The sequence below is a fragment of the Suricata suricatta genome, chromosome 9, assembly GCF_006229205.1.
Source record: "Suricata suricatta isolate VVHF042 chromosome 9, meerkat_22Aug2017_6uvM2_HiC, whole genome shotgun sequence".
Taxonomy (NCBI): Eukaryota; Metazoa; Chordata; class Mammalia; order Carnivora; family Herpestidae; genus Suricata; species Suricata suricatta.
Genome location: NC_043708.1, coordinates 37880483 through 37905464, shown reverse-complemented (window position 1 = coordinate 37905464; position 24982 = coordinate 37880483). Strand labels below are relative to the sequence as shown.

General features: G+C 35.0%; 1 protein-coding gene and 1 pseudogene across 4 annotated transcripts in view; one reads left to right on the top strand and one right to left on the bottom strand.

Annotated features, from left to right (window-relative positions):
- Positions 1-24982, top strand: part of SLC38A6 (solute carrier family 38 member 6) — a 72292-nt gene that overhangs the window by 28271 nt on the left and 19039 nt on the right. For 3 of the 4 annotated variants that reach the window (XM_029950562.1, XM_029950560.1, XM_029950559.1), the window contains exons 6-12: positions 2939-3017; positions 12381-12463; positions 12932-12990; positions 20170-20235; positions 20480-20533; positions 22155-22234; positions 22904-23004. In XM_029950562.1, coding sequence (XP_029806422.1) covers positions 2939-3017; positions 12381-12463; positions 12932-12990; positions 20170-20235; positions 20480-20533; positions 22155-22234; positions 22904-23004 — 522 coding nt within the window. The remainder of the gene's footprint in view (positions 1-2938; positions 3018-12380; positions 12464-12931; positions 12991-20169; positions 20236-20479; positions 20534-22154; positions 22235-22903; positions 23005-24982) is intronic. The other variant, XM_029950561.1, reaches the window with a different exon arrangement.
- On the bottom strand, positions 17276-18895 carry LOC115301067 (annotated as a pseudogene).

Sequence of the window (24982 nt, the reverse complement as noted above, 5' to 3'; positions counted from 1 at the left end):
AAATGAGTTCTATTGGTTACATTTAAAATGAAGGAGAAAAGAGTACTTATTTAGTTAATGTGGTAAAACTAAATGATTTGTAATGGCTTGAATACCTGTCATGAAGGTATGTCTTTTGGCACCAATTCTGGCTAGGTAGTGTGGGGGGCCAGAATCACTTAGCTATAACCATGGCTAAAATGGATGACCCTGTTATAGCTATTAATTCAGAGCACAACATGGTGTGTCTTGTATTAGGAGTCTATGCTATGTGTGGATGTCAGCAAAAATCATTTACAAATTCTTGCTTATGACCTGTCTCTAAGATAAGTCTTTAAACACTTCCTTATGCCATTAATAGAAGACATGAGACAAAAAGTGTGGCGGGCAGCTGTTTGATCTAGTGAACCTTTTGGTTATAAACAATGGCTACATGAGCTTTCCTGTGGATAATTATATCTTTAAAACATTTTTATTTCATCGAGATAGTTGTCCTTTTTATGTGAATCTAATTAAGATGTATGTCCTAAGTTAATGTGTATTTGGTGGTCCATTTTGTTTCTTCTCTGTATTAATATACAATATGTTAAGGCGCTAGTCCTTCCATGGAAGTTTACTTGTGGTTAAGAAAAAATAATGAAAACACTGAAAAGGATAGTGCCTTTGTTTTGCTTGCTTAATCACAGGGGCTTTTCCTCATCAGGAGCTCTGTGGTTTTGTAGCTCTTAAAACAAACACCAGCATTCTCTGAGACAGAAGCAGTATTTGCATGTTTGATTCTATCTTGTATGCTAAGATCTCTTTTTGAGAGAGAAACATATGTTTGGTGAGTTCATATTTCTTGAAATATACATGATTCTTCAGACGGGAATCTAATGAAATAGGACTCCCATTTGAAAACCAAAGAGTTAAGGCTACAATAGAGGATAAAAGTGATCAAATGATTAGCCAGGGGCTAATAGAAATGCTGGGAAGAATGACAGATTGTATATTAGCAAGAAATATGATATCATATTCATTGAAGCTTTTACAGCTAAAGATCTAAAAGAAATAATAGAAAATTACTGAAAGAGATGAATGTCTGAAACTTTAGAAATGCATGTGGTGTTGGATTAATCCAAGCAAGAAAGACTGATGGGTGGATAATAAATTACATTGTATAGAAAGTCTGCATTCCTTGTGTTACAGGTACTTTTGTCTCTTTTTTTTTTTTCCTTGCAAGATATATTTAAGCAGCTTGCCAGTTGCAGAAAATTCAGCTCATGATTTTCAACATCATACTGTATGTGTATGATTCTTTGGAATAGATAAAGTATTATAAACAAGACCCAAAATCCTTGAGTGAAGGAGGTTAATCTAAACCTTCCTTCTGTTCTGTGCCAAATTGATAGCAATTTTTTCCTTTTGAATGAATGATACAGAACACCTTTTCATATATAATCAATTGCAATGCCCCAAAACTAAGAGAGTTTGAAGACATGTCCTGTACTTCTGTTGGGGAAAAAGCCATACTTCAACAACCATACTAATGGGGGAAAATAAATAGTCATAAACTGGAAAATATGTGTATATATGAATTTTCATTGAGGAGAAGTGAGTATTTACTTACTGTTCTAAGTTTTATTTTCCATGGATATGTTACTTTACGAAAAAAATTGTGTATGTGTGTTTGTATGTGTAATTATTGTCTATCTTCATATAAATTTATTTTCAAAATAGTACATTTCCTTTTTTTTTTTCTCAAGTGGTCACACAGCACTGTAATAATTGTGGAGAGGTTCAGCTACGTTTACGCATGTTGTTTGAGAAAAACGTATTCTTCTTTTTAAACATTTGAGCCTTTTAATCAATTTTCCCCCAGAATTTTACCATTCAAACTTGGCATTCATTTGTGTTCTTAGTTTTTGTAGGTCCAAGGAGAAAGTGAAATGTTTCCTGAAATATAAATAAGTAATAAAATTAACGTGCGTACAGCGTACACTCTTTATTCTTCTTGGACATATTCTTGTTGGCCCTTTTAAAATATATAATCTCTGGGGGAAAGAGAGATTATTACTCTGTTAAACTGAAGTTCTGACTCCAATCATCTGGGTTTCTATATACTTAAGTATGTAAGCTTAAACTCAAGTATTTATATATAAATGAGTTCTGTATTCTATAACCATATTAAAATGTTTCCTAATATATGTTGGAAGGTTTATAGGATTTGTTTTTTTTCTTATGGCTACATCAGAAATGGGATCATTATTAAAATGCTATAAAAACTAGTTCTTTCTTGGATCCTGTCAGATCAAATGTAAGAAATAATGCTAGCTTCAGGTTTTGATTGCATAATAACAGATGAAATCTGTTAATAAAATGGACTAGAAGTTGTAAGTTTTGTCCATTGAATATGTTTAGTGGTTACCACTGAATATTTTCTAATCAGTTTTAGAGGACAATTAAAAATGTAACTCATTATGCATTTTGTTTTTTATTTTATAATAACGTGTGTAGTGTATTGGGGAAAGCAGAGAAAGGGAGAGAAAGGAAGGGAGACTTCTTTGGGTGGAGGGGGGGTCTCTCTCTAGTACTTATTAAACTCCAGTTTCTGTATCAGTTGTTGCTAAACTAACCTCTAATGGCTTGAAGAGGGTTGATAACATATGAATGTGTGCCCAACATCAAAAAATTTTTCATTTTAATGAAATGGCCTGTAATTAAGACCCTTTCTCTTACTTAAATAGTTTGTCTTGGGTTTGAAATGTAAACAAGGCATCTTTAATGAACTACCAGTTATTCTCTACACAGTTATTATCTCCATTTCTGGTGTGTATATACCTTTGGGATAATGCAGTATGAATTAATATTCCACATGTTGTCAAAGCCCTAATGGACATCTGTGTTTCTGTACAAATCATTCTTTAAATGGTTAAGAAGTATAGAATTCTAATAGAAACTATTTTTATCTTGTTTGCAGCTATGTCATCTTATCTTTTAATTATTAAAACAGAGCTTCCTGCTGCTATTGCCGAATTTTTGTCAGGAGACCATACTGGGTAAGAAAAAATATTCCCTGTTGTGTCCATTAGTTATTAATTCAATAAATATTTATTCATGATATGGTATATTAGGCAAAGACAGGAAGGGACTGTTTCTTGGAGAAGAAAGGAGAAATTTCTTCTTTCAGTGACTGAGGTGGGGAATGGGGGTTAGTGGGAAAGTCCTGCTGGTCAAGGTCTTAAGCAAAAGAAGGGGAGTAGGTAATACCGCTGTCACATCTCAGCAAACCACAGGGATAAAGTTGCTGCCACACTTGTGAGATTTCTACTGTAAAGCAGGTTTGAGAAAATGATTTGCAGGGATTTAATTTTTACATTTCCTGTTTTTTAACAATATAAGGAATACTAACCCACGTTATACTTCCTTTCTCCTTATTTAAAAAATACTGGGTTCTAAAGACTATTGACTCATCTCTTTTTATGGGGAAAAACCCCAATATATTTATTCTTGCATAGAAAAAGAAACTTTGAGAAGAATAAATTTGAAAAGACAGAATAAATTCTAAGTGTCATCAAGTTCTTCACATAATTTCTAAACCATAATACAAAAAGCCTATCAGACTTTTAGACATAAATATTTGGTTGTTTTGCTCTAATATTTGGACTTGTTCTGGACTGAACGGCAAGTTTTCAAAATTAACTTTTTAGCTTTTGCAACTTGGCCTCCATGAAAAAAAAACCTCTACTTAGACAACTTCAAATACATATTTATAAGGAAAGTATGGTGTACTTCAGATCTGAATAGGAATCAAAGTCCTGCCTGATTTTTCATCATCAGACAATATTGTGCTTTTGTGTAGTACATTACAGTTTATAGGGTTTCCACATTCATTATCACGTTTGGTGATCACCACTGCGTCACTTTATCTACAGCTTTATCTAGTTACCTTTACATTTTGTGCTCTTAGTTTGATGAACAATTGCTATAAGAAATAGTGATGTTATATTCACTTTTGCATTACTGTGAAAATATTGAGGATAACTTCTATTATTCAAAAAAATTCTATGTGACAAATTTCTTTTATAGTTTAGGGCTAAGAACTCAAGGCAATGAGAAGTAGAATCAGGAATGTTAGAATAAGAGTAAGGAGATGTCTTCTATCCATGTGACAGTCAATGACCTCGGGAAATTAATTTTACTTCTTTTGGCCATATGATTTAATTCTGAGACTTGGATTTCTTCACCTGGCTTAATGGAGTACCAGTGTTGCCTTCTTAACAAAGTTGTTGAGATGATCAAATATGATGTTTTATATATATATATACATATATATATACATATATATGCTTTTTGTAAGCTGATAGGATAGTGTAAATGTGGAGAATTAAGAAATTCTATAATGTTGTATGTCAAATATTTAAATCAATTTTAATCAATTTAAATCAATTGTAATTTTGTTGGGATTTTTTTTCTGGTTTGTATCATCTCTGTTTTGGAAAATTTGGTGACTTCTGTTAACATTTTTTATAGAACAAGTCTCCTTACACATCTCTTGGACAGTCTCATTTTGTTGTACATGAAATGTACATTTGCTTATTTTAGACTTCAGAATTCTGAAGAACATTAATAAGAGACTGTGCTGTTTGGAAGATAGATAAATCATTAACCTTTAAAGCTTGAAACTGTAAAATAATTAAGAAACAAATGTTATGATAATTAAAAACTGTCCAGGGCAGTGTATTTTTAAAGTTACATAGCAATATTTCTTCTGAGATCAATATGATATGTGCTTTTTTTTCAGGGTTTGACAATAAATTGCAGTTAAGATCTTTCAGGTGTGCTTATTTTCTGTGAGATTTGATGTATCTTTCTGAAATATAAACCTCTAAAAAGATGTTATCGAAAAGAAACCTTATGTTCAAAATATGCTAATTTCAAAAATTACTGTTAGAGGTCAGAAACTATAATATTTAATACCAAACTCATATGAGGCATCTGTATTTTTCATAGAATAATTTATATTTTAAAAATCTATGGCTGTTAAAAGTTGGAAGCTCTCTGTTAACATTTAATGATCTTGTCAGGGGAATATGATTGACACAATTAAGTTGTCTTGCATTTGAGTTACATAATTGATATGGGATGTGAGTAAGATCCTAATTCAGAACATATGATACTCTTGTTCCATTCCACTCGAGAATGAAATTAAAGCAACTTATAAATAAATCTGGTTTTCATTAAAATATGGAAAAAAGCATCTGCATGCCAAAGCATTTGCAATACAGCTAAGGATTTATACTCTATATTTCATATTTGGAACATTTTTATCATATAGGATTAAATCCACAGATCAAACAAGTTTTCTAGGAAGTATAAAACTTTTTACTCTAATTCTTTTGGCTTAAAGGAATGTATATTTAGATTACAGTAGGAAAACAGGGGTTCTGTTAGATACTGCTTTTTCCCCCTTAGGAAAAAAATTTAAGGTTACTATATTCTTCTAAAATCTTGATTTATAAAATATACTTATTTAATATGTACTTTTTGAGATTTCTTTTTACTGCTTTCTATTTCTCAGGCTGGGTTTTATTTTGCAAGTTTAATCATCTCTGTTCTTTGGAAAGTATCCATTGCCAAATACAACTCAGTTGATTGTGACATGCACATCAAATCTAAACTAACTTTACTGTGCATTACTACATCACCTTATGGTTGAATGATAAAGAAAAGCACAGTATTTGCAGTTGGCTTTATTAATGTACCTTAGTAGGAAATGATTAAACAATAGCCAAACCAGGGATATAGAAATTATATTTTGCAATAGAGTTTTATTTATTTATTTGTTTGTTTTTGTTTTTTGTTTTTTGTTTTTTGAGAGAAAGCATATGTGAGCAGGGTAGGACCAGAGAGAGAGGGAGAGAGAATACTGCTCTATCAGCACAGAGCCTACTGTGTGGTTCAAGCTCAGGAACCGTGAGATCATGACCTGAGCTGAGATCAAGAGTTGGACACTGAACTGACTGAGCCACCCAGACACCCCAAGAAAGTTCTTTTTATATCAGGAATTTAAAATTCAGTCCTGTGAAGAGGATAGTATAAAGGAAAGCACAATCCTGAGAAAAATGAGGCAGTTACCTGAAAAATACCATAAACTCAAAGTGACTGTTCAAAAGTGGAGATTATTTCCATTGCTCCCATCACTCAGATCATTCTCATCTTTATGCTGCTTTTACAGACTTATAAAATGAAGTTTTTGAGCCAGATGATCTCTGAGGTCTCTTCTTGCGCTAACATACCATAACTGATTCTGAGGGGCTGCGGGGAGGTCGTGATGTGGTCTTTAGTCCCACAGTTCAGTGCCTTGGGCGGTCCCATGCCTTCTGGACATGAGTGAATTGTGGTCTGATATAGTTGTAATAAGTTATATAAGTTGTAAAAGTTATAAAGTTCAGGACTTTAAGTGTTCCTTTATTCTTATGCAATAGAAAAAACTCTTTGGTCCTAAGGATTAATATGTTCTCTGTACAACTTCGCCTTCATGACAGTAGGAACCACAAAACTGACTGATGGAATCTGGAGCTCCTTTGTACCTTTTTTTTCTCCTGACACTGCAGTGGTCTGGGTCTGATATTGGGTCCCAGAAGGAGGGAGGTTTTAGGCCAAGAGTCCTGGGCTTTTTGCCTGCTTCAGAAATTTAGTGGCCAGGTGTTCCTCAGTGAGGGATGTTTTGAAGTTCCCATTTTGATACTTGAATTCAAGTGTGACTAGAAGATGAACATGTCCAGTATCAGTTTGTATTCTTAATATGTGTACTCTTAGGTCCTCCTGCATACAGGAATGGAGAGGCATGTGCAAATGCAGAGAGCACAGCTTTGGGTGCATTAGTGCTAGAAATACTTGTGCACTGTTTTAGGTTCTGACACATGCATCTCCTAAAGACATGAATTAGAGCGGAAAAGGGAAAAGTGTGATCGTGGTGGTACTTTTGTTGTTGTTCCTTCTTTTGTTCCATTTAGGAGGAAGTTGTTGGCACCCAACAATACCCAGGAGAGATATATTTCAGAGGGCTTCCTCTTAAATCAGAGCAACAAAAGAGACACAGTGAATGATGAAGTCCATGTTGGAAGCCAGGGGTGGAAATCCATGTAGAGGAAAACCTTTTTTTCTTTTTTCTTAAATGGAGGTATAAATAACCTATAACATCTTAAACAGTTAAGGTGTACAACATATCAGCACACTTCTATATTGCATTATGAGTACTATAGTAGTATTAGCTAAACCCTCCATCACATTCTATTCAAGATCTATTCTCCTAGCAACTTTCAGGAATACATTATTATTAACTACAATCAAAAGGGTGTACATTCGATCTCCAGAACTTATTTATCCTCTAACTGTAAATTTGTACCATTTGACCAACATCTCAGTTCCCTTGCCCACCCCAACCCAAACCCCTGGTAACCTCCATTCTACTGTTTCTGTGAGTTTGGCTTTTTTTGATTATACATATAAGTGATAAACAATAATGATCTTTTTCTACCTGACTTATCTCACTTAGCGTAATGCCCTTGAGTCCATCCATAATGTCACAAATGGTAAGATTTTCCTTCTTTCTCGTGGCTGAATAATATTCCACTATTTCATATATATAATATATTATATACTACATATAAGGTATATCACACACACACACCCCCCACATCATCTTGATCCATTCATCCACTGACAAACTCTTAGATTATTTCTATATCTTGGCTATTGTGAATAATGCTGCAATAAATATAGAACTGCACCTATCTTTTCAATACCCTGTTTTCATTTCCTTTGGATATATTGCCTGGGAGTAGCATTGCTGGATCATACGGTAGTTCTATTTTTAATTTTCTTAGGAACCTCTGTACTACTTTCCACAGTGGCTGAACCAATTCACAATCTCACTAACAGTGCACAAGGATTTCTTTATCACTACTTCCTCACCAACACTTGGCTATTTCTTGTCTTTTTGATACCCATACGAACAAGTGTGAGGTGATATCTCATTGTGTTTGTAACTTGTATTTCTTTGATGATTAGTGATGTCGAGCATCTTTTCATATACTTGTTGGCCATTTGTATGTCTGTTTTGGATAAGTGTCCAGTTCCTCTGCCCATTTTTAAATTGGATTGATTGTTCACTTTTTTGCTGTTGACATGTATGAATTCTTTATATAATTTGGATATCAACTCTCTACCAGAGATACAGCGTCCAAATATTTTCTCTCATTCCATACATTGACTCTTCACATGGTTTATTGTTTCTTTTGCTGTTCAGAAGTGTTTTAGTTTGATGTAGTCTCACTTATTTTTGCTTTCGTTGCCTATACTTTTTATGTCATATCCAAAAAATAAATGCCAAAACCAATGTCAAGAAGTTATTTTCCTGTGTTTTCTTGTAGAAGTTTTATGGTTTCTGATATTACACTTAAGTCTTTAATCCATTTCAAGTTCATTTTTGTGAGTATAAGATAGGGGTCCCGTTTCATTTTTCTGCATGTGTTTATCCAGTTTTCCAGCACCATTTATTGAAGAAACTTTTTTCCCCATTAAACACTCTTGGCTCCCTTGTCAAATGTTAGTTGGCTGTATATGGTCACAGAGTTATTTCTGGGCTCTCTTATTTGTTCTGTTGCTCTATGTGTCTATTTTTAAGCCAGTACTATACTATTTTGAATACTATAGAAGCTTTGTAGCATAGTTTGGGATCAGGAAGTATGATGCTTTGTTTCTATTTTTTTATTAATAGTTTATTACCAAGTTGGTTTCCATATAACACCCAGTGCCCTTCCCCACAAGTGCTCCCCACCATGACCATCAAGCCCCTTCCCCTTCCCCCCTCCCTCTTCAGCCTTCAAGTTTGTTCTCAGCATTTAAAAGTCTCTAAGTGAGGCTTTGTTTCTTCTCTCAGGATTGCTTTGGCTCTGCGGGATCTTTTGTGGTTCCACACAAATTGTAGGCTCGTTTGTTCTATTTCTGTAAAAAGTGTCATTGAAATCTTGATATGGAATACATTAAATATATAGATAGCTTTGGGCAATATGGATATTTTACCAAATTAATTTTTCCTATCCACGAAGATAGAATATCTTTCCATTTGTGTCTTTAATTTCTGTTATCAAAGTCTAATAGTTTTCAGTGTACTGAATTTTCACTTCCTTGGATAAGTTTCTACATATTTTATTGTTTTTGATTCTGTCATAAATGGGAATATTTCTTTTTCAATATTTTGTTATTAGTGTATAGAAATGTAACTGATTCTGAATGTGGATGTTTTTGTATCCTGCAACTATGTGTTGATTAGTTCTAAGAGGTTTTTGGTTGGGTCTTTAGGATTTCCTCTGCATAAGATCATATGATCTGCTAATAAAAACAGATTACCTACTTCCTTTCCAATTTGGCTGTCTTTTTTTTTTTTTTTTAATAAAAAATCTTGCCTGATTGCTCTAGCTAGGACTTCTAGTATCATGTTTAAGAAGAGTAGTGAGATTCGGCAGCCTTGTGTTTTTTCTGATCTTAGGGAAAAAGCTTCCAACTTTTCCCTATCGAGTATGATGTTACCTATAGGTTTTGTTGTAAATGGCTTTTATTATGTTGAAGTATGTTCCTTTTATACCTAATTTGTTGAGGCTTTTATTATGGAAGATTATTGTATTTTGCCAAATGCTTTTTCTCATCTGTTGAGATGATCATATGATTTTTATCTCTCATACCATTAATGTGCTGTATCACATTTGCATATGTCCAACCACCCTTGTATTGCAGGGATAAACTCTATTTGATCATGGTATATGATCTTTTTAATGTATCACTGAATTCAGTTTGCTAATTTTTTTTGAGGATTTTTGCATCTGTGTCAATCAGGGATTTTGATGTGTAGTTTTCTTTTTTTTTTTTTTTTTTTTGCAAAAGCAAAAGGCTTTATTACGGGTTTAGGCTCGCCGGGGCCTAAACTCGGGCTCACAGACTTTACCTGCGTGGTGGATCCATGCTGAGAGCCCCGTGTAGTTTTCTTTTTTTATAGTGTCCTTGTCTGGCTTTGATATTAAGAGTATGCTGCCCTTATAAAATGAATTTGTGAGTGTTCCATTGTCTTCAGTTTTTTGGAAGAGTTTGAGAAGAATTGCATAAAATCTTCTTTAAATATTTGGTAGAATTCATTATTAAAACTATCTGGTCCTGGGCTTTTTTCTTTGTTGGGAAGTTTTTATTTACTGATTCATTTTCCTTACTCATTAGTACTCTGTTCGTATTTACTATTTCTCATGATTCAATTTTGATGTATGTTTCTAGGAGTTTGTCCCTTTTTGTTTTATAAATGTGAGCCGTGCGGGTGGGAGAGGTACCGAGAAGAAGGGAGAGAGGGAACCTTACGCAAGCTCCATGCCTAGTGCAGAGCCTGACGCAGGGCTCAGCCTCACAACTGTGAGGTCATGACCCGAACTGAAATCACAAGTTGGACTGGATGTCTGACCAGCCAAGCTACCCATGTGCCCCTATCCATTTTCTTAATTTAATACGTCAGTGGGAGACTTTAGCTACCTAGTTGAAATAGAGGATGCATTTTCAATAATGGGGAATTCTGAAAGCATCTACCACATGATTTGGACAAATAATCCCTATTGTTTTTGATGTTCTACTTCCATATTAGCATGAATTTTACTTTGTTACTATTATACATGTGTATATATGTATATGTTTCAGTGACAAATCATTACAGAAAATTTAGAAAAGAAAGCAAATAATAAAAATCATAATGCTGTCTCTTACCTAGTCATTTTTACTTCCTTTTAATTTTTCTCAGAAAGCTTTTTTAAACATAGTTAATAACTGTATATTTTATATTTTTATCATTAGTATTTTCCATTTTACTTGCCTTGTTTTATAAGCTGCATAACATTCCACTGAATATGCTGTTTTAATCTAATGTCTTTTATTATTTAATATATAGGATTTCCCTCCAGCTTCTTAATATATAATAATGTTGTATTCATAGCTTCATGCACATAGAGTTCTTTATATTATAGATTATTTTCTTAGATTACCATTTTTTATTGCTTTTGCTACATATTGTCATTGTTTTTCCAGAAGTAGTAGTAATTGACAAGATCACTAGCAATGCATGAAAGACCAGTGCCACATCCTTGAGTATTATTTTAAAAATAATTTTACTAGTTTAATTTCAACTGCTTCATATTTACTTTTTAAATTAGCACCAGAGATTGGACTTTTCTTCATGCATATTTACCAGTTATACTTCTTTCCTGGATTGTTTGTCCTTTACATACTAAAATGGAATCTTGACTATTAAATTCTTGGGGCATTAATTCTAACATTTAAAAATTTCCACACGTGTATTTTACATTGGAAAATTGAAACCTACCTATATGCAAACCAGGAGAAAATAAAAATTGCTCATATTGCTACCACATAGAAATATCTGCTTCTGGTATTTTAAATCTCTACTTCTGACTTTTTTTTATGTTCATCCAGTTTTCTTAAGTAATCAAATACATAATCACACACTTTTAACCTACCTTTATCTCATTTAACATTCTAATGCCTTTATATGCAAAATATAGTGCCTCTTTTCCTACTAATTCATGCTGTTTCTTGACCACTTGAAAAATATAGAAAACTGTAAAAAAGAAAAATAACTCCTCATTCTATCACCCAGAGATGATGGCTATCAATATGTTGTAGTTCCTTTGCATTTTTAATGAATCTATCCTTTTCCTCAAAATTGCTATCATGCTATATATATTTATGATGTTAACTGAGTATTCATTATGTTATTATTCTTGTAAAAATTTCTTTTTAATGATTGTCCCCTAGTCACATAATTTGTTTTAAAATTGTCATGGTCTTAAGGGCGCCCGGGTGGCTCAGTTGGTTAAGTTTCCACCTCTTGGTTTCCTCTCAGGTCTTGATCGCACAATTCATGAGTTCAAGCCCCATATGGGGCTCTGTGCTGATGGTGCAGAGCCTACTTGGGATTCTCTCTCTCCCTCTCTTTCTCCCCTCCTGTGTCTCTCTATCAAAAAAATAAATAAATAAACTTAATAATTTTTAATTGTCATTGTATTAAATGTTTGTTTTCAATTTTCTGTATTTTTTAATTGTTATTGTATTAGATGTTTGTTTCCAATTTTGTGTTTTTTATACACAGTTTATACACAGTTTATAAATAAACTTAAAAAAATTTTTATTGTCATTGTATTAGATGTTTGTTTCCAATATTCTATATTTTTTTATATACAGTTTATACACAGTTTTTACCTTCACCAGTTTTGTGCTTACCTTGTCACTTCTCCCCAACATTGACTATTATTAAACACAAACACTGGATTCCTGTGCCTAAAATAGGACTTTTCTTTTTCAAATAGGTCTTGGTATCTCGATGGACAAACACTGCTAATAGTCATTTGTGTTTGCATTGTGTTCCCTCTTGCACTTCTTCCTAAAATAGGTAAGTCTTTAGAGAAGAGGGCATTTTTTTATTTGGAAGAAAGAGAAAAGATAATGCTAAGGGGTTTTTAAATTTCACAGTACCACATTTTTAGCAGAAGGATGGTAGTGGTGAATAATTTTGAACTTGGACTTATTTTAGGTTGTTCAGCCTTCAGCCTTGCCTAGTTAGCCCATTACTTGGTTTGCAGTAGTATTTTGTCTGCCCTTCTAAAATAAAATCTTTACAGTGGAACATTAAAGAGCAGCCTTTCCTTACAGTGTACCATTAGTGGTAAGCCTGTTCCAGCTCTGCTGCACAGAGCTGCATAAATGATCTGTGACAGATAGTTGGAATGCTGTTATTCTCAGCCCTAAGCCCCAGATACCAGGCACCATAATAGAAAACATGCCCAAGATGTATAGCTTTTGCTGTACATTAGGAACACTTTCCTTATAAATTGCTTTTTATTTTACTGTTATTTTACAGGCTTTCTTGGCTACACAAGTAGTTTATCATTTTTCTTTATGGTGTTCTTTGCTGTTGTGGTAAGTTTAAAATAGAGTACATTGCTTATCTCCTCACTAAAATTGAACTTACTGTGATAATGTCTTCTTTTTTGTAAACTCTGTTTTCTGTTAGAGGTTTAGTTCGTTGTGTTATTTTAAAAAAGCACTTTAGTCTACAAAATTATTTCTTTTATTGTATCTATTTGAAAGAGGCTGAGCTAAAGCCACAGTTCAACTTCAGTATCTCTTTTGGTTAACTAGAGAGGAGAGCACACTGATTGTGTGAAAACCTTAGATGCAGTCTAATTCTTTATGTAGGTGTGTGTTTCAGTCGATTTCCATATAATACTGTGTGTGCATGGGATTGAACTCTCCCTGGCTACTGAAAGGTGAGTGAGAGAAAATGGTACCCAAAGAAGCAACACAGTACACCAGTAGTTAAGTCATATCGTAGAGCCAGAGTTTCAAGCTATCACAACTATCTAGTAAGCATTTAATTTAGGTTAAACTGTCTTTTGGGATATGGGCATGAAACAACTTGAGATTATTAAAACAAAGTGGAAGTGACCCTGGTTTAGTGTACAGAAGTATTTTTATTTTAGTGGATGCTCTTAAAACTAAAATACTTAAAAGTGTTTACATTTAATCATTTGTTGAATTTATCAGCATTAAAAATCATTGCCCTCCCCCCTCAAATTGTCTGACTTGTATCTTAGAAGTAAATGAACTGAACACAGACTCTTTCGTCCTTCCATTTAACTGGGATACATTGACATACAGCACTATCTAAGCCTAAGGCTTACGGCATAAAGCCTTGACTTACATATACAGCAAAATGATTACCACCGTAAGTCTAGGTAACATCCACAAACATATACTTTTTAGGCTCCGCATTGAAAAGGGAAACAACAGTTATTTTCAGCATAAACAGATTTTTTTTACAGTGGTACTTTTATTTTTTGAGTATAGTTCTCATAAAGTGTTACATTAGCATTAGGTGTTGAACATAGTGATTCCGTAGGTGTATACATTATACTGTTCTCACCACAAGTGTAGCTACCATCTGTCACCATACAACAGTGTTATAGTATCATTGACTATATTCCCCATGCTGTGCCTTTTATTCCCCTGACTTACTCATTCCTTAACTGGAAGCCGGTATCTCCTACTTTGCTTCACCCATGTTGCCCATCCCCCTACCCTCCTCCCCTCTGGCAACCATCAGTTTGTTCTCTGGATGTATAGGTCTGAGTCTGCTTTTTGTTTATTCATGTGTTTTTTAGGTTCCAGGTGAGTGAAATATGGTATTTGTCTTTTTCAGTCTGACTTATTTCACTTAGCAAAATACCCTCTAAAGTCCATCTGTGTTGTTGCAATTAACACTATCTCATCTTCTTTTGTAGCTGTGTGATATCTCATAATGTACACACACACACACATACACAACACATCTTCCTTATCCATTTTTCTGTTGATGAATATTTAGGTTGCTCCCATATCTTAGCTCTTGTAAATAGTACTGCAATAAATATAGGGGTGCATATCTCTTTTTGAATTAGTGTTTTCATTTTCTTTGGGTAAATACCCAGTAGTGGAATATTGGATCATGTGTTATTTCTATTTTTAATTTTGTAGAGAACCTCCATGCTGTTTTCCACAGTGGTTGTACTAATTTACGTTCCCGTCAACAGTGCATGAGGGTTCTTTTTTCTCTACATCTTTGCCATCACTTGCTATGTATGTCTTGTCTTTTTTATTTTAGGCATTCTGATAGGTGTAAGGTGATACCTCATTGTGATTTTGATTTGCATTTCCCTGGTAATTAGTGACACTGAGCATCTTTCTGTGTCTATTGGCTATCTCTATGTCCTCTTTGGAAAAATGCAATTCCTCTGTTCATTTTTTAATTGGATTTTTTTTGGCATGAGTTGTATAAGTTCTTTATATATTTTGGATATTAACCTCTTATCACATACGTCATTTGCTAATATCTTCTCCCATTCAGTTTTCTTGGTGGTTTACTTTGCTGTGGAAAATCTTTTTATTTTGATGTAGTCTCAGTTTATTTTTGTTTTCCTTCCCTTGCCTTAAGAGACATATCTAGAAAAATGTTGACATGGCTGAAGTCAGAGAAATTACTGCCTATGTTCTCTTCTAGGAATTTTATGGTTTCGGGTCTCACATTTAATCCTAATTGAAGATCTTTAAGCCATTTTGAGTTTATTTTTCTATATGGTGTTAGAAAGTAGCCCAGTTTCATATATTAATTGTTGAAAAGTATCTACATGGTTAGCAATGACCTATGTATGCAAATGAACACATGGATGTGAAAGAGAATCAGTCTAGATAACAGTGACTTTTTTCCTCACAGATAATTGGCAATCCAAGCTTTGCATAGGTAAGAATAATTTGGTTTTAATAGCCAGTAGCTTGAAGCATGTGAGATGTATTGATACGAGATGTCTGTTGTATTTTTCACAGTATTGTTTTCTGTCATGGCAGGCACTCAGATTTGACGCAGATTTCTTACTGTAGCAGTCATGTGGAAATAATACCCTCATTCTGCACTTATTATAAACCATCTGCCCAGATTTTTACCTGTGAGCACAATTTAAATCTGATCTACATTGGGACAATGAAGACACTGTACACTTTTTTTAATGCTCCTTTTAATTGTCATATTTATTTCAGACTTTCAAATATTAGGTTTAGAAATACTAGTGGTAGGAAAAGAAACCTGTATATATTAACCCAGATTTTTTTTGAAAGGTGTCAATGATTTCATTTATTATTTTTGTCAATATGTGTTTGTAAATCTATATAATGTCTATATTACATTTTTCAAAAAAAAAATCAGTCCCCAAATCTATTACTCTCTTAAATTACACTGTCTAAATAATGTAAATGAAACGTGTAGTCTTTTTTAAAAAATCTGATCAAAGCCGGCTTTAATTTTTTTTAAATTTTTTGTAATGTTTGTTTGTTTTTGAGAGAGAGAAAGAGCGTGAGCAGGGGAGGATCAGAGACAAAGGGAGACACAGAATCGGAAGCAGGCTCCAAGCCCTAAGCCATCATCACAGAGCCTTACTTGGGGCTGGAACTCAGGAACCATGAGATCATGACCTGAGTCGAGGTCGGAAGCTTAAACAGCCCAGGCATGCCTTAAAGCCGGCTTTCATTTTTTATCCTCACATTTAAAAGGTTCTCTGATGGTTCTCAGTTTCCCAATCCAAGCCTTGGTTACTAGATAACAAATCTTAAGGTAAATTCATCTCATTTACCTAATGTTCAATTTCTATCATTTTTTAAATGTTTTATTTACTTTTGAGCGGAAGAGACAAAGCATGAGCCGGGGAGGGGCAGATAGGAGGACACAAAATCAGAAGCAGGCTCCAGGCTCTGAGCTGTCAGCACAGAGCTGGGTGCGGGGCTCAGACCCAGGAACTATGAGATCATGGCCTGAGCCAAAGTCAGACGCTTAACCGACTGAGCCACCCAGGTGTCCCCAGTTTCTATCTGTTTTACTATACACTGGCTAAATAGCATTACTGACAATTTTGTATGAAATTCAGTCTCCTACATACCCCATGGAGTCATGGGATAGAATCAGAAGCCTCCACCTTCTTTGTGAACCTCAGAGGTACTCTGGAGATCAAGGCAATTTTGCTAAAGTTAAGCAGGATTTATTTTCATTTGTAAGGAACCCTCTTATAACAGGTTTATTTAATTCTCCTAAAAATGGTGGCATTCTTTTAAACTATTCTTTCAGAAGCAACAGTTATATAAATGGAGTATTGGATTAAACCTAAAAATGTGGGCCCTTGTTAACTTTATTTTTCTGCATATGATCATGATAAAGGGTTAGGATATTCTTCACATTTCCAAGCAAAATCTAATTTAAAGAGCTTGTTCTTACCAAACCCCTAAAAACAGCCCATTTGAGGGTAAATCAGCAGAGCGTTACATCATCCCAATGAAGTGTGGGTTTCATTCCATGTACTTACAAACCTACGTAGCTACCTTCTGCATTCCACTTTTACAGAATTTATTTTATGCCTATTATGACATACAACATTTTAAACACCGACATATAAACTCCCTAATAAGGTAAAGCAAAGATAAAAGTGTTTATCTTATTAGAAACAAGATACACCATCACTTATAGTCTTCAAACATTATTGTGCTTCAACTTTCATAAGATGACAATGCATTTAGGGAACAGTCTGCAGACAACTCATTTTAACAGACAAATTAAAGAATACTTTTAAGCAGATATGACTGTCCTAAATCGTTTATGAGGTAAATGTTACAAACATGACCTACATTAGCAGTAATGGTGGAGCTGGGGAGTATTGTGTCTTCTCCGTGCTGCCTGGCGGGAACCACTAACAGTGCGGTGGAACTTGTGACCCTTTCCAAGGCCGTGTCTCTTGTGGCCTGCAGATGTCAGCTCTCACACCTGCCTGTGCTTGTGGACTGGTTCGGTGATCCACTGATGTCAGGCTTCTTCTGAGAACTTAATGGGATAGATCAATGAAGTTAACCTCAAAGAATTTGTACATGGAATCTTTGCCAACCCGGTTAGAATTCAGGACTCTCACAGTCCCCCAGTGGTGTCCCGCTAGCACATCTGCAGTGGACTCAGGCTTTGGGCCGATCTTAGCTGGTTAGCACTGTGATGGACAGGCCTGTCCTAGGTTACCCCTTAGGAACTGAGTGTTTGCAACCCCTGGGGTATACATGAATCTGATATATGACATAACCTTGCTTGGCCTTGTGCCCCAGTCTGGGGGCTTTACTGGGCTGGATTGGGTGAGGAGCCTGTGGACCACCATACTGCCAACCTGCACCCTGAGAAGAGAGCTCGTTACAGTGGACTGCTCTCCCTTTGTAGCTCCTGGATGTACTTGTGAGCACCCGTCTTGGCTGACCTTTGAGCTGATGCCTGCTGCTAGACAGAAAGCAAAACTTTAGGTCTTGTCTGTTGTCCCAGATCCTTATTTTGCATAAAAATTTAATGTAAAATTTTGCCTCCCTGAAGTCAATTTTATCAGGGGCTCAGAATGACAGTAACTGGATGGATTAGCCTTTTTTGGTCCATTTGAGAAAACAGATGGATTGCCGTTCTTTCCAAAGCTTCTAGCTTGAGTATAGATAAATATTCTAAGTAATATTTTAGTGAGCCATTAATCAAAATAGAAAACAGTTTGGATGGTTTTTAGTCAGAAGCTTTGCTTGTTCTGAGCACTAAGTGAGGCATTATAGACTTGTTCGTGCTATTCTTAAGGATCTGTCAATCTCGGAATGGAGATAAGAAAAATTAACTGGAAAACAATAGAGAACAATGAGGATAATACATAATTGAATATTGATTTATTTGCTTCAGAATAAGAATTGCAGGAACTGAGAGGAGAGAAGGAAATTAAACTTGAACCTTGAAAGATAGGAAGGACTTGGAACAGAGAGAAGGAAGGGTCTTTTGTTCACGTGAACTTAATCTTTTTCTCTTTGTCTTGCTAACCCCTGGATTTCTCTTCTTACCCTGTTGTGTCTTGAGCCTGAGCAAGGACTCCCTGTCACTGTTGTTGAGAAGGGTATCTATCCCTTCTCATTCTATACTTCTACTTTGTAGGACAGCATATCTCACCATCCCACCATGCGGGCTTAGGCTTGGGATGGGTCTCTGCAGGAAAATTAACTCTAGTAACTCAATTTTATATTAATATAAAACCAAGCTGCTAATGATTTTTTTCATTAATTAGAAATTCATTGAAAAATAAATGAAAAGATCATTATATTGTACTTTAGAGCATTGTTTTGAAATGTTTTGATTTGCAAGTCAAGCAATAAAAGCTGATTAAATAAATGAGATGGCTCCCATTCCGACCTTGGCAAAGTACTTGGTACATAGGTGCTCAGTCCCTGGCTGCTGTTGCCACCACATCGCTGTTAGCATGGGGAAGGTATGCAGTGCTGAATTTGGGGCAGGGCTGAAGACAGACCAGTGGTAACCACTATCCTGTTCTATCCCTTATCCTACCCCATCCTCATCTTTTTCTGAAAACAAATCAGAGAAAAAGATCTAAAATTACTCTTTTGATTTTTTTTCTTTCTCCTGGGTAAGTTGACCATTATGTAGTTTTCTTCCATATTGAAAACTCACCTAGAAATATCAAAAGCAACTTACTCAGTTTACCCTTTTATTTTTTTTTCCTTGGTGAAGGTTTGAGTTCAAAGTAATTCTTTAGTTCACTATTAACTTTATCTTAAAAGTGTACGTTTTCCTTAATTTGTTTTATCGCTATATAAAATTTTGTTTGAATAAGGTAAAATCCCAAACTAGATAAATACCGAATTGGAATAGCATTTACTTATTAGTCTCCTGCAAAGACAAATGCTCCCTTTATTCTCCCTTGCCCCTCTGTGTGCTGGGGTTCAGCCTGGAGCAAATATTTACAAAGTAATTACGTGCCCTGAAACAGCCTCAACAATAGTAATGTCGACATGTCCACAACTGTAGGCCTAGAGCAGGATGGCGTGGTCCAGAGTAAAATCCTGAGATGTCTGCAGTGATTCTTTCTGGGAGATAGCGTCCCTCTGGGTTTCTCTTAATTTTTTAAAAATTTCTTTTTACCAGCTGGAGTTCACTAGCTATGTGCTCTTACTCTTAGCCAGCCTTATGTACGTTTACCAAAAGTAATACAAGTCTAAAAACAGCCGGAGGACAGTACTTCTACATCAGAGATCCCTGAACTCCTGCCTTGTGTGGGGTCTCTCCTTATTTCCATCTATGGCCATTTCCAAAACTGCTATTAATTTTTCTCTATTGCTACTGATGCCAGATCCACAAATGACCATAGTCTTACACCACTGTTACTAAAAGCATCACGTTCCCATTTTGAGTTGTGCTTTGTGTAATGCCTAGATGCTATTGGAGTTTTGAAAGTTGACATGAGTGTACTCAGTCTTTAAGAGGGGAGATCCCCACTAAGCAGATATGCGGAGCCCCCCTTTCCCTCTGACAGTAGGCAGCCATGTTAACTGATGACCCTTTCTAAATGGAAAAAGATCACACAAGCAAAGAATGTTTGTTAGCTCTTAGTTGGGATGGTGTTCGTTTAACTGAAGTAATGCTGACTTCTTTGAAATCAATTTCTTGTCATGAAATCAATTTCTTGTAAGAAATAAATTGAGTGTGGATTCTGTTTATTCTTACAGATAATAATTAAAAAATGGTCCATTCCTTGTCCTCTGCCATTAAATTATGTAGAGCAATACTTCCAGGTAATGGTTTACATTTTCAGTTTCTTTCTTTTTATTTTAAGCTAAAAAGAAAAAAGAAACCCAAGCAATAATGATTTTTTTTCCTAATTAATGAAAAAGTAATGGCTATATTGCAATTTGGAACTTTGTTTTGAAAGATTTTTATTTGAAAGCCTAGGAATAATAACTACATCATTTTTGTGGGTGTATTCTGACTTTTAATGACTGTTGGTTTCTCTTTTTCCCCCTCTATCCTCTTAAACAGATTTCAAACGCTACAGATGATTGTAAACCAAAGCTCTTTCATTTCTCCAAAGAGGTGTGTAAGTTATTAACAGATACTTTTGGTTGATTTTTCACATTTCAAGTTTTAAGAGAATTATGTAACAGGGTCTCTTAGGTCTTTGTACCTGTAACTAATTAATTTTCATGAAAGTGCTAAGTATAGGGTTGCCTACCAGAAGAATAATATTATTTAACACAGGGTGGCCCATTATGAAACAGCCACCTTTTTTTTTTTTCTTGGCATGCCTTTAAATGGAGCCTGTTTTAAATGGGCCACTGCCTAAAAGAACAGATTTACTGAATGTCTGGTCTGGCCAATAAGGTCCTCTGTGGATACAGACTTCCTGTTGCCTTCTGGACTTGTAAAGCTAAATAGCCAATTATATCAAAAACTCCTCCCCTGTGAGTACAACCTCGGTCTGTAGCTAAACAGCCTCATCACTGTACCAGCAACTGAGTGCCGCCAATATATCTTCTGGCTGACGTTCCAGAGTTGAGGTTTATGATGCTTGCAGTGGGGCCTAGAAGACCCAGTCTCCTTGCTCCAAGAACCTTAGAATATGCCGGAAACACCTGCAGGAGCCTCTGAACATCAGCAGAGGAACTGTGATCTGGACAATTTCCCCTTTACTGTTCTAGAAGAACCCAAAGTCGTCCCTGTTGCTGCAAGTTTCTCATCTACCTTTTTATTTTTATTCTGTTGAAATCCAAGTCCCAGGTACTAGAATCCCCTCCACTCTTAGACAGCTCTTATCAGGGTAGCATGTTAGTGTGCTAACTCCTCCATGCAGAATTTTCCTTTTAATCCCTAGTTTTTCAATGAGAAATGTGTCTCTGGCTCCAGAAGGGAGATTACCACATCCTTTATATGGTAAAGGCCATCTGCCTTAAAGATCCAGGTCGGGTAAAATTGGCAAACCAGGCACTGAGCAATATGTGAACGGTTTTGTGAATTAAACTCTCATTCCCCTAACCCAGGCTCCGGAAATGCGACAGCTCTCCTTCCTAGCTCCCTTCAAGTATTTTAGGAGGCATTATGTACCAAGATAGGTCTTCAGTCATCTGGAACCTTTGTTGAAGAGTCTAAAGTTAGAAAATTTTTAAGTAGAAAAGAGAAAGTAAATCACCATTAATTTTATAAAGATTGCAGTTTCATTTAGATGGTATCTTGTATGCTTTATAACTTCCTCTGACTCTTAGGTATTCTAATTAAGAAAAAACAATTATGTTTATATATTCCAATGGATTTTTAAGAATTCATTGGTCTAGAATATATCCTGTTCATTCCCAATGAAAGAGACCCTAGGTAAAATGCTAAAATGAGATTAATATTTTCAGTATTCTCTTAGATTCAGTTGGTGGTATTCCTTTGTATAGAGTTTAGAGGCCAGCCAAGAAATATTCTGGCTAGCACAGGCAGTCTAACTATTAAGTAAAAACATTTGGTGGTTACTATACTTGTGTCTCTTTAGAAAAAATAATAAAAACAAAAAAACACAGAACATCCTCATTTTATGTAGAGATCATTCATGAACAGTGAAGTCAATTGAACCAATTTGATTTTTTTTTTTTTGAAGACCTGAGTTTATTGTCAAATGAAGTAGTGGTTTAAACAGTGGTATTTAATAATTTGATCTTTTAAAATTCTTTTTCAGAGCGCTTATGCCATACCTACCATGGCTTTTTCATTTCTCTGCCATACCTCAATATTGCCCATATACTGTGAACTTCAAAGGTACCATAGAATCCTGGAATATTTTAAATGTATTAAGTATTTCTTTTTACTTGTTTGACTTTCAGATTGAATGACATTCACCTTTATGAATCCTTCCCTCTCATCACTGGATTCTCAGTGTTAGTTTATTTTTTTTAAGATTTTATTTCATTTTATTTAAAAGTTTATTTTGAAAAAGAGAACTAGCAGGGGAGGGGCAGAGAGAGACAGGAGAGAATCTGAAGCAGGCTCTGCGCTGTCTCTGGAGACACAGTGCTTGATACAGGACTCAATGCCAGGAACCATGAGATCATGACTGAGCCAAGATTAAGAGCTGACCAACTGAGCCATCCAGGCACCCCTCTTTTTTAGCAATCTCTACGCTCAATGTAGGGCTTAAACTCACAACTCCAAGATCCAAAGTCACATGCAGTACTGGCTGAGTCAGCCAGGCACCCCTAAGTATTTATTTAAAATAAAACAATGAAGAGCTAGTTTGGTTCAACTTGAGAATGTCTCCTGGGAGCAAAATCTTTGTGCAGTAATTTCAAATCAGAAATTCTAGTATATAGTTATTAGTGAAGTAGTTCTTGAACAATTAAGGAGTCCTCTTGACTGGCTTGGTTGATATTTGTTTCTTTAGATGTAATTCATATCACAGTTTCTACTTTTGCCATTTATGTCTTTTAGCCCTTCAAAGAAAAGAATGCAAAATGCAACCAATACAGCAATTGGCTTAAGTTTTCTCATTTATTTTATATCTGCCCTCTTTGGGTACCTCACGTTTTATGGTAAGTATATTATTTAATTATCAATTACAAATTATTCTCTAGTTGATCTCACATCTGAATATAGACTTTGTTTCTGCCTTTTGTTAGTAAGTTAATTTGTTTAGGCTGCTAAATTCAGTGTAGCACTGTGGTAGCTTTATGGGCCTTAAAAAGAATTGGTTTTCTTTCTCTCAAAGATATGGATCAAGTTCAAGATTAATAATAACTTCATGTGAAAAAAAATTTTAACACCTAAGTAAAGCCACAGGCTTAGGGATATTGCTGTCTTTCCACAAGAAACAAATGTGCAATAATGATTTTGTTTTTTAAGAATTCAATTTGTTGGAATCTAGTTTGAGAGGTTAGAAGGATCAGTCATCTTAATTGCAAAAGAACAAGTTGAGAGACAAAAGGGTTTTACACTGGACTGTAGTTGTACACTTAGATCTCAGAGATCTTTGCCTTCAGACTTAATTCACACAATTTGGCAATGTATGTACTATGATACCTTCCCCCCCCTCTTAAATTTGGTAAAGGGATTCTTTTAAATTCTTAAATTTAAAAAAATTAAGTAAATTTTTATTTATTTTTGAAAAATTTTCTGCTTGGTATGTGGGGTTTTTTCCCCATGTTCCAAAAAGAACCCAAAGCAAAAGGAAAGAAAATGAAACTTAAAGAAAAAGGAAAACTTAAAAGTCCAGAATAAGAAAAAAAATGTAGGCTCTTTTGTTTAATCTGCAAACCTATTTAATTTGCAAACAAACCCATTGTAACAAATTGCAGTCAATTTGTCAATTCTGGAATACACTTTTCAGCTTATGAGTGCTTTTATAACAGCTCTCCAAGAAAATGGCTGTTATTACTCGGGTGATATTTAGCTGTTACGACTCTGATTTCATGGTTGATAGCCTTTGCACGTGTTTCAGGTTTTAGACATCCATGATTACTTTTAATGGCACTTTGCTTCTCTCCCAGAGTTTTTCCAAGTCTGACAAGTTTTTGGACAATGTTTATTTGCATAGCTACCTTTACTTAACCAGCCACCTTTCCTAATCCCAGTGGAAAGAGTATGGATTTTGAAATCCAACAAATATTGTGCAGATAACTATTCTGCTCTAACCAGCTATGTGACCTTGAACAGGATACTTACCCTGTAATCTTGTCGTCTCCTAATCTGTAACAGGGATAATTGCATAGAGTTGTACTGAGGAGGAAAGGAGTTATGTGTAAAATATCTATTATAGTATCTGGCACATAGCATTCTTCCGCAAAGGAGAGCTACTGCCAGTAGCTACTGTTATTATTATTATCATTTTTGTTGTAGTTATTTTATAATTTCAGGGTGCTCAGTTTTTCAGCACTATACTTCTCACCATCTTTAATGAAATTAAAGTTAAATATGGTAACTTGACAGTATAATGTGTGTGCTCTTGGAGTTTACAGTGTATGAAAATATTATAATTGCTCTATCGTCCTTTTCTTGCTATCTCTATGCTATTTTAACAGTAATAAAGGCCATTCATTAATCTAAATCTGCTCTTGCATTTTATACTGACGTAGGATAAAAGTGGTAGAGCTCTGTGTACGCCATCAAGAAAAGTATTATCTCCAACATGAGTACGGCACCCTGCTGGACACACTACAAAGAAAATTAAGGCAGATGGAGAAGTTTTTTGATCATCGCTCATAAAACAAAATTCTTGAACTATATAAGCTCTAGTTTGGGTTGTTGGGTTTGTGAGTTTTTGGACAGACTTGAGCTCAGTAAGGCTTCTAGAATAATAAGATACCGTAGCAAGCTCTCTGTTGAGATTGAGCAAACACTTAGTATAGCAGAATAGCTGTGTGTTTTTCTATTGTACCTCATTTCTATTTTGATTTTCTGTTTTTGCTACCATGGAAATAATAATTTTTCTGGAAGTAACAAACAATGTAATCATTAGAAAAATGATGTAATCATCTATGGTATATAAAGATCCTAAGCATCACAGTAAAGTGC